Raw genomic sequence first — 12,884 nt, 5'->3', positions numbered from 1 at the left:
CTCTCTCTCTCTCTCTCCCTCTCTCTCCCTCTCTCTCCCTCTCTCTTTCTTTCTCCCTCCTCCAGCTGCCTACTGTTATGTCTCCTGCTATTACAAACTCTCCCTCTGGAATCCTAAAACGTAAACTCTGTCCCTTGAGTCAACTCAGTCATGATATTCTATCACAGCAGCAGAAAAGTAAGGGATACAGATGCCCTCTCAAAGCCAGCCCAAGTATGCACAGAAAGTGCCCCGTGCTTTGTTTGTTAAAGGGCTGTGTCCTGAAGTCAGTGGCTAGAAGACAGTGGCTCTATCAGAAGAACTTACGTCCACTGGCTTAACTAAGCTCCCAAGTGTGACTTTCCGTCATTGAAACTCCCTATTCTCAAAGTCTTTATAAAATAAAACTGAAAAAAAAAACCCAAACATTTCTACTCTAATGGTGGTCCCCTCTCTACAGACTCAGACTACAGGAAAAGATCTTAAATCTACTTGTCTTCCCCTTGGTCATTTTATCTGGGCTTAGCCTTTCTGTGCTCTCTTCTTTTCCATGCAAATAGTGGTATTTAGGACTACATTCTGTTTATTTAAGATGTACATTTTGTACCTTGTTTTAACAGAAAGTCTTGTCCTTAAAATATGAATTTAGGATTGCTTGGCTGTACAGATAATTTGAGGTAAGAAACATATGATAAAAAGACTGACATAAGACTACTAACAAGCCAGCCAGTGAAGAACCCCAAATGGAAGGTGCAAGATCTTTTTATCTCTATTTTAGTATGTAGATATGCACAAATGTGTGCCTTAGGTCTACATGTAAACTTCTACCTACACACACGTTTGTATGTTATGTACTTCCTACCTCACTGATACAGGGAAATTTTCACTTTTTATTTCTTTATATTTATTGCTTATTTGTTTGTGGGTGGGAGCAGAGTGCAAGCAGTCACAGCACACAGCAGCTACAGGGTCTAGCTCAGGCTGTCAAGCTTGCCAAGGGATAGTTTCACTTGCTGGGCTGTCTTGCCCATCCCTAAATACTTTTTAAATTTAAACAACTTTGAAAAATGGTAATATCCAAGTCTGTATGTTTATAAAGCTCTAAGTTCATGTTACAATAAATGAAATACCACATGTGGTGGTATATGCACATAATCCCTTCACGTGGAAGGAGACGGCAGGACAGTCAGGAGTTCAGGGTCTACATGAGATCTCAAAACAACTACAAAGTCATGTATATGGAGCTAAATCATGTACAGTTGAGGTCTGAATCATTCCTAAATGAGTTAAAATAATAAAACATCATTGATCATGTTTAAATTTTATATGCTTTAGCATTTTGCTTTATTACTTCAAACAAGTTTAAATATATTGGGTCTGTCCACATTCAAGGGTTGTTAGAAAATCAGCGCATACTTTATAGATGTTGTAAGCTGTTGTACAAGGTGCTGACACAGGACTGCTAAGGGTAATGACTGAAACTCCAAGTAAAAGGGGAACCGCTGCCTTGGAGGAACGTGAGGTGTGTTTTTAAAAGGAAGTTATAAATACGGGGATATAATTTGAGACAGCTCTTGCTCTGCAGCCCAAGCTATCCTGAAAGTATGTTGCCTGGTCTGTATTCCAACTCAATACCCTCCCACCTTCTGCTCTGCCTCCTGCCTGCTGGTGTTACAGGCATGTGCCCCTACACCAGGCCAAGAAAGTGCTAATTTTTATTTGAGAGACTCCTGTGTGGCAAGGACTCCTGTGTTGACAAGGACAAAGGGCTGGGGAGATGGCTGAGCAGTAAGACACTGGCTGCTTATCCAGATGACCTGGGTTTGATTCCCAGTTCCCAAGTGAAGACTCATAGTCACCTGTATGTCCAGTGCTGACATCCAGTGCTCTCTTCTGGCCTTTGAACAGAAACCACACACACACACACACACACACACAAGCACTGAACAGACACACTTGCAAGCCAAGCCAACTACACACATGCACATGAACAACCTGGACAAATCTCACCCTGGCACCAAGGGACCAGGACTAAAACACAGGACGGTTGATCAGCAATGTCTTCAGAGAAAATTGTTCAGAGATGAGGGATGAAGTGGTCAAACAAGACAAGCACACATGGGAAGGAAGAAAGGAGGAAGCAAAGGGAGGGAGGGTGGGAGGAAGGAAAAATAGAGTTCATTGTGTCAGTCCTACCCAAAGCTGATAGGTTACAAAGAACAGGTTCCTTTCCTTTAATTTTATATGTACAGTCATTTAACGTTTATTTTTATTTTGTGTGCATGGGTGCTTTACCACATGCATGTCTGTTTGCCATGTGTGTGCAGTGCCTATGGATGCCAGAGGAGGCAGGACCACATAGGATCCCCTGGAACTGGAGTTACAGATGCTGTGAGCCACCATGTGGTTGCTGAGAAATTAATGCAGGTGCTCTGGAAGAGCAAGCAGTAGTCTTTATCACTGAGTCATTTTTCCAGACCATTATGTGAACGTAAGTGCGCCATGTGTCTAGGATGCCCTGGAGGTCAGGAGAGGTGTTGAGTCCGCCAGAACTGGCATTATAAACAGTTGAGAGCCATCAGATGGACTGGCTCTCTGCAAGAGTAACAAGTCTCTTCGCTGCTGAGCCATGTCTCCAGCCCCCAAGGAAGAGGCTCTTGTGCACGGTGACCCAACAGAGCTCGGTGCCTCCTGACTCCGGCCTCTCCATGCGAGTTGCTTACTTCCTGCAGGCACAGACTATTTCAGGATTTTCTCATCCGTCTCCCAATAGATGGCATCTGAACCCCTAAGGAACAGGGATTGGAAAGAAGAAAACTTTCTGTAGGGAATCCCATTCACACGTGAGAACAGCCCAACACTGTGGCAGCGCCTTCTCCTGGTTAACCCTTCTCACATGCATCCCTGGCCTTGGATTCCTCTTTCTCTATACCCTCTAGCCCTGCTGCAGACACAGCAATAAGAAGTCAGAACCTCTCTCCTCCCAGTGCTGTACTAATTCCTATCTCCCGTTGGATCTCAGTCAGTCACAGCTAGTAAAAACTGAAAAGCCCTGTGTTCTCTTCCTCCCTGATTACTGAAGAAGTTTCTCAATGTTGAAGGAGCTGAGCTTTGGTTAAAACTTATTTTCCTTAAATTTATTGTTGTTCTGAGTGTATGCTGTCACAGCATGCAAGCAGAGGGCAGGGGACAACTCTGTGGACTCAGTTCTCTCTATTCACTTTTATGTGGGCGCCAGGTATCAAATGAAGGTTGACAGGCTCCTGTGACAAGCAGCTTCACCCTCTGAGCCATCTTATAGGCCCCCTTACATTTTTATTGTGATTGATTAAATGATTAACCAAGGTCATGCTTGATCAATTATCTTAAACCCCTCCGTCTTTTAAACAGATATCTCCAAATCAAATTCTAAACACATTGAGATCTCTAGAGGGCACCTGAAAGCTCAAAAGACTTGTACCTGTATAAATATATTATTATCATGTATTCCAAATGGTATGAGAGTTCTGGAATCAGATACATCTTGAAAGCTTTCAGTCATAATTGTAATGATAAATTCTTTTGATTCCTTAAGAAATAACCAAGCCAGCTATGGTGGGTGGTATATGCCCATGTTCCTGGTGGTCAGGACACTGAGACAGAGGATCTGCTCCAAGTTCAAGGTCAACTTGATCTACATGGTGAGTTCCAGGCCAGTCTGGCAGCTACATAGCAAGCAAGATCCTGTCTTTAAAAAAAAAAGTTGTCCAGGGCTGGTGAGATGGCTCAGTGGTTAAGAGCACTGACTGCTCTTCTGGAGGTCATGAGTTTAAATCCCAGCAACCACATGGTGGCTCACAACCATCTGCAATGAGATCTGATGTCCTCATATGGGTGTCTGAAGACAGCGACAGTATACTGGAAGGAGCAGAGCAAATGGGGCCTGGAGCAAGAGGGAGAAAGGAAGGGGTGAGGGAAATAAAAAATAAAAAAAGTTGTCCATAGTGAAGCTCCTTTATTCTGATACCTATCCCTTCCCCTTCTCTCCCCCTCACTTCTTCTCTCCCTCCCTTCTGCCCACCGCCCTTTACCTAAAAGCCCAACAGGTTGGATCTTCCAAGAAAAGGTTGTAGAGACAACGGAAAGAATTCTGAAAGCTAAAGGTTTTGCTTTGGGGGTATGCTTTATACCCCCAAACCTCACAGACACTTTTCTTACATCAATCAAAATAATAAATGGATCCTGTAGTAATAAGCACTCAGGCACGCCCCATCCCTCAAACTACACACATCTTTATATGTCTTAAGGCAAACCCTGAAACTATTTGCACGCTGCTATACAGACAAGAGTACATTAAGTTCTTCCTAGGGTAGTCTAGTAGTGAGAATTAAGTTCATCAGCAAACTCCTTTACGAAAAAGGCCCACAGAGTCTCAGGCTGCCTGTTCTACCTCGAGAGCACATTGTAGGATGGATACCTAATAAGTCACAGGGGAAGGAAAGAGCCGTCTGAAGCGTACTGTAGGATCTTATCCTGCTGGTCTTATTCCCAGCCCTGACACCACTAGATAAAGAGCCTCAGTGAAATATCAACATATTCTCCCTCAGTTGTTTCCTTCACTCCTGCCTCCCCTCCCCTCCCTTTCCTTTTCTCATAAGTTTTCAGTTATAATTGTGGTGGTTTGAATACGTTTGGCCCAGGAAGTGGCACTATTAGGAGGTGTGGCCTTGTTGGAGGAAGTGTGTCACTGTCGGAATGGGCTTTGAGATCCTTCTCCTAGCTGCCTGGAAGACAGTCTTCTCTTGTTTGCCTTTGAATCAAGACGTAGAACTCTTAGCTCCTACAGAACCATGCCTTCCTGGACACTGTCATGCTTCCCATCATGATGATAATGGACTAAACCTCAGAACCAGTAAGCCAGCCCCAATTAAATGTCCTTTATAAGAGTTGCCCTGGTCATGGTGTCTCCTTACAGCAATGGAAACCCTAACTAGGACAATTGTAACGATAAATTTTGATTTCTTAAGAAATTCTTAAGAAATACAGTATCTCACTATATAGCCCAGACTGGCCTCAAACATGTAGTCTATCTGCTTCCCAGTGCTAGGATTAAAGGCATGTGTGATTAAGCCTGGCTTCACCTAATAAGCTCTAATATAATATCTAAAAAGAACTCACACAAATAGAGATTTACCTATGTGGTTCCAAATTATGGAATACAGTTCCACTATCAATTTCAGCAGTTAAGGGGGCCTTGTGGGGAGCCGGGCCTCACATCTACCTAAAGTCTCGTTCATCTGTGAATCACTTTCACAACATTACCGTTTAAAACACAACCCATGGGCTGGAGACATGCCTTGACGGATAAGGGCACTTCTTGGTCTCCCTGTGCAACCTGTAACTCCAGCTCCAGAAATCTGAAGCCCTCTTCTGGCGTCCATGGGCACTGGACTCATGTGGTATACATATTCTCTCTCTCTTTTTCACACACACACACACACACACACACACACACACACCCCTTTAATCACAGCACTCAGGAGGCAGGAGCAGGCAAATGCATTATTCCAGGCTACACAGTGACACCCTATCTAAAAAAACAGAAAGAAATAAATGACCACACACAACTCAACCCCCCATGACCCTCAACGCCACAAACACCCCACACCCGCCAAAAAAAAAAAAAAAAAAAAAACCCTCTCCATTTCCCCACCTACCTTCTTCCAAGGAGAGAAAAGCTGAGATCAGTCGGAAAGGCTTTCTGAGAACAATGGTCTGGCCTTCTGGGTCTGCTCCAGTCGATTCAAGATGAACTGGCTCGTATCGATGAAGCGCTCGACGCAGTTCACTAAGCAGAGCTCGGCCCGGCCATCCAGCTTGGGCCCAGGCCTGTCCATGCACTTCTCCCAGCAGAGCTCCGTCATGTGGTGGATGAGCAGCTGCACCCGCTGCTTCTGCACCTCCACCTCCATGAAACGCTGCAGGTGTGGGTCTGTAGATCCCAGGCTGCCTCCCGAGGAAGACCAAGACGACTCCATGCCAGCAAGCAAGGACCGGAAGTGATATCCACCAGGCGTCCGGCTAGGGAACAGGAACCGGAAGTATCATGGCTGACTCAGGCCCACCTAGGAAGCATTGCCCTTTTAGTCCGCTGGCAGCTCCTCCTGGCTCCGCTTATCTTAGTTAAGATTTGAAAGCAACTCTTGAATTAACACTATTAGACCCCGCAAGGCTTTCCAGGTCATTAATGAACAAACTGATGGTTTTATAAAATGCCAATCAAAGTCAGGCTGAATAAAGAAGACAATGAACCGAGGAAGCAATGTTTTTGAGACCTTTGGCTAAACCCGTTGGTTAAATTCTCCAAGATAAAATTTGACTGGATTTTTTGAAGAAACAGAGGGCTACAGACCATTCTCAGAAAGTGTTTCTGACTGATGGCGCTCAATTCTAATTGGTCCTAACTTTTACCGGGTCCTACTAGATGACAAAGTCTCCCTCCATTTTCAACCCTGGACAGATTGTCGTCATCCTTACCTCAGTCTCCTCAGTCTCCTAGACATCAGGTGGGGTGTCACTCCTGAGGAGCAATCCTGATGTCAGGATTTCAGATTGCTCTTTCTTGTTCTGTTTCCAACATTCCAGATTGGGGGAGAAGTGGAAGAAAATACTAACGGATACCATGAACACACTTGTCTGACTTCAGCCTCCTGCACGCCTGTTGCCACCCGCACATTTGGTCCTGGCCTTCTAACTGAAGTCTCCTCTTCTTTCCTGTGGGGCATGACCACTGAAAATAAGCCTTTTACAGGATGTGAGACCTTCAGCTCTTTAATCTTAACCTTTAAGAAGATTTTGGTCAAAAAATGGGAAACAAAGAGGGATTGAAAAATGTCACTATGTTGGCAACAAGCCAAAAAAACTTATTCTAAGTACTCTGTTTTCAGACTCCATTTAAACACAGGGAGAAATTAAATTCAAGGTTTTGGACCCTTGTGGAGCTGGGGACGTCCCTATAGCTGAACAGCTTCTGTTGTAAACAGTTGTCTGAGTCCAGACATCTCAGATACAACTTGTAAGGAGACAGTTGTCTGAGTCCAACTATTTCAAGGACAGCTTCTCCATCTTGCTGGCAGGGTCAAACCAGTTCATATTTCCAGTCCTAGGAACGAACACCTATCCCACTTCTCCAAACGCTTTCTTAACTGTTAACCAGTAGAAATTGCTGTTATCTAAACCAAGGTGCACAAGTTGTAAAAATACATAACCAATTCCCTGTTATGCCCTAATTAACTACATGCTGCTGGGTCGATCCTTTGCCCCCTTATCACAATGAGATCAGGACCTAATAATGTCCAGGGGAATGAATCAAGGACCTTGAAGCCAGGTCCCCTGGATATGACCCAGTCTCCAATGGGTTCTCCTTTGCTTGACCCTTAATGTCAAAATACAATTGGATAACACTGCAGCTCCCCCAGGTCACCCTTTGCCTGATGTTCCCATCTTTTAAAAATGTACAATCTCCCTTCAGGGATTCAGTTAGAGCTGGCCGCCTCACAGAGCGCTCAGAAAATAATGCTTTCATTTTTAAGCTTCTGTATATGAAGTGAGTTTTCTTGGTTTCCATCCTGAACCCAACAGCTTGGAAGGCTGGAGATGGTTCTGATGTTAGAAACAACTGAAGTTCTTCCAGAGGACTAGAATTAGTTCCCAGCACCCACATGGCAGCTCACAACTGTCTGTTCCAGCTCCAGGGGATCTGACACCATCTCTGACTTCTGTGGGCACCAGGCATGCAGGTGATGCACAGACATACATGCAGCCAAGCATTTGAAATACGTTTTTAAAAATTTTAAGAAAATGTCACAAGAAAAAGTCATAAAGTTCTTCAATCTATAGAAATACAAGAGACCCAGTTAGGCAGGTTTCTGGAGACTTGGATGCCATAAAGGTAAGGAATACAACCATCACACTTGTCATCGAACAAGAGAACATTCTTTTAATTTTTTGCAGCAGTTCTGGTGACTGAATCCAGGGCTCCTGCATGCTACACAAGCACACTATCATTGAGCCACATGCCCGCCCAACCCTTTCCCCTATTTACATCTGTAAAACTGTAAGACTAACACCTTTGGGGTGCCATTTGGGAACTTCCTCTGGGCAATTAGAATTCTTGTTTTCTCCTTGGGTGACTCTCCTCATCTTGACTGAGACAAACATTTTTTGTTCTCTTGAAGGTGCCTTGGTTGGCCTTTTCAGGTTGTTACTTATGTATATGCATGGACACAGGCACTTGGCAATCACGTTCATTCACACTCACGAACTTAGTGTGTGCCTAGTTCACACTGGCTCCCCAGTAAATGCTTACTGGATGAAAAATGGGTGTACACAATATGAGGGGGCATCTCATAATATCTTGCCTTTATTGACTTCCTAGGTGGCACTGTTTAACAAAGGGATTGATTCTAACTGGCTCGAGGCCATGAAAGACATTACTTACCCGAGTTTGTGATGTTTGTCAGCCATTTATCTGTAAAACTTGTTTCAGCTCTTCCATATGCAGGCAGTAGGGAAGGAAATGTATGGCTATTTGGGAGTTTTTTAAATCTAAGTTATCTTTGACTGACCTGGAATTTGGAAGGCATCATTTGGGGCCTCAATTTACAAATGGGAAAAGTCCATAGGAGTTTGGGGTATGTTGACACATTGTAGCCTGCGGGAAAGCAGAGAACTTGAGCAGATATGCCTAGTCACATAGCCATGCATGCTACTCAGACCAGGTCATAGAACTGGCTGCTGACAGAATTGGGTCTTATTCGGGGTTCAGCGCAAGCCTCTGAAGAAACAGAAACAGTCACGTTTCAGCGACATCGGAAGCACAGTCCTAATCAATGGATGTGTGAAGTCTTCTCTTATTAGCCAGTGCTCTAGCAGGGCAAACCATTTTCTGTGAAATGGAAAGAAGAGAACAGTGGTGCCCACAGAGCAGCCCAGCCTCTTTTACCTTTCCCTGCTGGTGAAGAGACAATTTAATTTGCACTAGAATGACAGTTAATGGATGTCTGGGTTGCAAGTGTGTCTTTCCAGCTCCATCAAGTCACCAAACCACACAGCCCAGGGAGTCTGGAGCCAGGGCTCCTTCCTGCTTTATTGTCTTACTGCTCCCAGTCAGAAAACAGTTACTGCTCTTGAATTTCCTAGCACTAGTGGCTTGGTTGTTACATATACAGTATAAATCTGTCTGTGGGGGGCTCAGAAATGGAGCAGAAATGCAGCAGGCCTCCTGGGGTGACTTTGCCCCTCATACTCCCTGTTACCCACAAAGCCTCTACTCTAAGTAAGGCAGCATCCTGAAGCAGAGAGATCACCTTGTCTGGCACCCTGTTGTTTGTTTGTTTGTTTGTTTGTTTTTTAGCAGGGTTGTAAAGGAAGGAAGCTAGAGAGTCTAGCACCGTGCTTGAACGGTTCCTTTTCCACAGAAGGGCATGCACATGGACACCTCCCATGCTTGCAGATAGGAGAGTGGCTGGCTGCTCAGCAGGTCTTTGTTGACATCCTTGTGTGTTCACTGCCCTTTGGTGAGCGAGGTGAGCTAGCAGGGACCATCTTGGGTACAGGTAAGGTCTTCAGTCAGCTTGCAGATGTCCTTTCATTACCTTGCTCTTGGTTCCAGCCCTCTCTGGTCCTGCTGTGCTGCTCTCCTAACCTAACTCTGCTCAGTAAATCATGCCATTCTCTCTGGAAGCACGGGCCAGAGTCTAATCTCATGCCATAGAGCAAAACCTGCTGATATGTCCAGAATGGCTCTCTGGGTTGTATTTGGAGGAGACACTTGAGAGGACTTCTGGAAGATCTTCCGATAGTTCTTCCCACACACGATTGCATTATTGGTAATCAATCGCCTCTGAAGAGAACTGTACCTTACCCTTCCCAGTCACACACCTGTGGCTCTCAAAAGACAGGTACTTTTTGTGGGAAGGAAATGACGAGAGAGTAACTTCATAGTAAGGCTTCAGTGAGCAGTACTTCCCAAGAGCAGAATGCCATACAGGGAGAGTGGAAACTTTCGAATTACTGAGGGAGAAGCATGAGCCGAGCTGGGTGCAAAGAAGGGGTGAGGAGCACACCTTTGACAAGCCTGGGGCAAGAGCTTACAGCACACCAATCTGATGGCCAGCCCTGGAACTGGTCATGTAATACTCTCTTTTCTGAGGTTTGTACCAACACCAAGAAGCACAAGAGCAGAAGACCCCAATTGAGAGTTAGGTGGCCCCGGTCTGAGGTTTAAGGTCCCACAAGCTTGGTGGCTCCTGCTTTGGATCTCTGACTATTCAACCCATGCCAACTTCCCTACACCCATAGCTATTGAGGCAGCTCTCCCTGGGTGTGACTCTGCTGTGTCTTCCAGCAGGGCACAGCATCCTAAGCAATGTCTCACGCCTAGAACTGTGCCCCAGACTCCACTGTTGGAGAAGCAGCATACATGAGTCCAGTGAGTTCCTATCCAGGGGCAGACACACAAGGAGGGGCAAGGGTTGCGGGTTCTGCAGAGGTGGGAGGCTTCAGAGGACTTGTGGCAAGACTCCAGGGAAGAATAGTCTGTGGACAGTGAGAAGGGGCCCAGGATGTCAGGTTGAGGAAGTGAACAATGGAGGTAGTATGTCCTGAGGCGGAACCATAGGAAAAACCAAATAGGGGGACCAGGCACTTGAGCAGTGAGCTCAACCAAGATGAGGCCAAACCAAGTCAAGAAACGGAAACAAGTTATCCAGTGGCCCTGGGAGAGCATTCCGTGTGCACTTAGGTTGATTCTGGACGGTGAATGGATTTGTGACTTAGACCCTTCTGAACTGAACCTGGCCTTTGAACAGTTCCCCTTCCTGCACCAGGCCTGCTCACGCCTCCTCCCCACACTATGTACTGAAACTCAGTGTGGTTTGTGAATGAATTATTCAGGGAAGGAAGGGTAGAGGAAGAAGAACCACCCTCTTAGTCATAGCTGGCAAACCCCAGGGTAGACACTGGTATGCTCTGTAGACAGGCTACTCCAAAGAGTCTTCCTTTCATTGAGGACTGGAGTCAGACTGTATGCCCCTGGGATCGTGTTTCCTATCTGGAAGCGGGGGTGGATTGTGAGGGGTGAGCAAATGCATGTGTGTGTGTGTATGTGTGTGTGTGTGTGTGTGTATGCGTGCATACATGCAAGTATTTTTAAACCAAAGCCAGAGCTGAAGGGTAGAGTAGAGAAGGCAAGTTTTAGGCAGCAACTGCTGTAATAGGAGAAACGGGGCTTTGCCACAGACTTCTTTTTCAGTGTCATGATTGAACGTAGCTTTGCACATGCTAGGCAAGTGCTACACCACTAAGCTGTATCTACCGTCCTTGCTGTCAGTAGAGCTAGAGCTAGACTCTGTTCTAACACACCATGGACAAGTGGAGGTCTACTAACAAATGACAGGAATGTAGAAGGAACTTACTAGAATAGAAATATGGAGTCAGGAGTTTCTTCCTTCTACTTCATCCTGACAGGATTTCTGCTGAAGATAGACAACGGTGTTCAGACACAGAATGTGAGGAATCCGACCAGATACTGAGGGTAGTCAGACAGATATCACGAGGGGGAGGGGTCTGTCTGTGGAGTACTGACATGAGCTTCAGGCTCAAATAGAGAATGAATTTGGGCAGGTGGGGGAAAGAAGGATACGTCATCGAACAGTCCCAGGGGAGTGTGACCCTGCCCACCGGCACCTTAACTCTAGCCCTGCAAGGCAGCCTGCCCTCTAAACGATTACCTCTGCTCCAGTGTGACCACTGTGGATAACTGCCCACGTCTGGGGTGGAGATGGGGTGTCTGGCCGGCAGCCTCGTTCTCCTTAGACTCCAAGGTGACTGAAAGAGCTCGTGAATTTACCACAAGCCAATGAATCCTGACGTTTTAAAATGACCGTGTCCAACTGTGCTTCTGACAGTTCACTCAGAAGAAGATGACTCAGTCCCGAGCCTTCAGCTTTGAAGGGAGATATTAGACAGGCTCCCCTCCAGCGATTAGCATGCTGTACTGAAGAGGCGATCAAGTAAAGGTGACAGACACACAGACAAAGACAGAGAGGCCAGGCCTCCATACTGCATCACAGGTTTAAGCAAAGAGTCTTTTTTTTTTTTAAGCAGCTTCCAAGAATTTTTTTTTCAAGGTCATCAGAACCCCTTCTGTCCCTTTCTCCAATGTGACCTCAACAAATCAATCACTTCACTGTCGTCTAAGTGATGTGTTGGGATAGGTGGCTGCTAGGCTGCCAGAGTCCAAGTTTTGTTTTAAAAAGTGGTCCCATCACATCCTTGCCCAGCCTCTAGAAGCAGTTGCTAGGAGACAGTGTAGCAAGTCCAGGGCCCCTGCAAGACCTGGGTGGCCTCTGACTGTGGCTCCCACTCTGTAGGTCTCCTGCAGCTGCTACATGAAGCACCATGAACTGGGTGGCCTAAGACACCAGACACTTACTCTTCCATATTTCTAGGAGCTGGAACCTAAAGTCACGATGTGGACTGTCTTCCGGCTGCTCAAGCACTCTGGTCGCCTCGGTCATTTGTATTAAGGTAGCGTGTCACATCCATGCTTGAAGATGTGGGTGGGTGCCTCTGTCCCTCCCTGTCTGTGGGAGCCTGGAAAAGTGTGTTTTATTTTTTGCAATTAATTAACAATTAATTTTAAAAGATTCGATTATGTGTATGAGTGTTTTGCTTTCGTGAATGTGTACCATGCACATACCTAATGCCTGAGGAAGTCAAAGAAAGCATAGGACCCCTTGGAACTGGAGTTACAGAGTTGTGAACTACTATGTGGGCCTGGGAACCAAACCTATGTCCTCTGTAGGATCAGCGAATGCTCTTAACTACTGAGCTATCTCTCCAGCCCCCAAAATTGCATTTTT

At 45.7% G+C, this 12,884-nt stretch overlaps 1 protein-coding gene across 1 annotated transcript; it reads right to left on the bottom strand.

Moving 5' to 3' along the window:
* Positions 1-5,702: 5,702 nt before the first annotated feature.
* On the bottom strand, positions 5,703-5,996 carry LOC114624083 (putative mitochondrial import inner membrane translocase subunit Tim8 A-B). Its single transcript, XM_028770851.1, has one exon. It carries the CDS (start codon positions 5,994-5,996, stop codon positions 5,703-5,705), a length of 294 nt encoding a protein of 97 aa, XP_028626684.1.
* Between the last annotated feature and the right edge of the window lie 6,888 nt (positions 5,997-12,884).

This window comes from Grammomys surdaster, unplaced genomic scaffold (assembly GCF_004785775.1).
Source record: "Grammomys surdaster isolate TR1022 unplaced genomic scaffold, NIH_TR_1.0 65, whole genome shotgun sequence".
Lineage (NCBI taxonomy): Eukaryota > Metazoa > Chordata > Mammalia > Rodentia > Muridae > Grammomys > Grammomys surdaster.
This window is presented reverse-complemented; position numbering and strand designations above follow the sequence as displayed.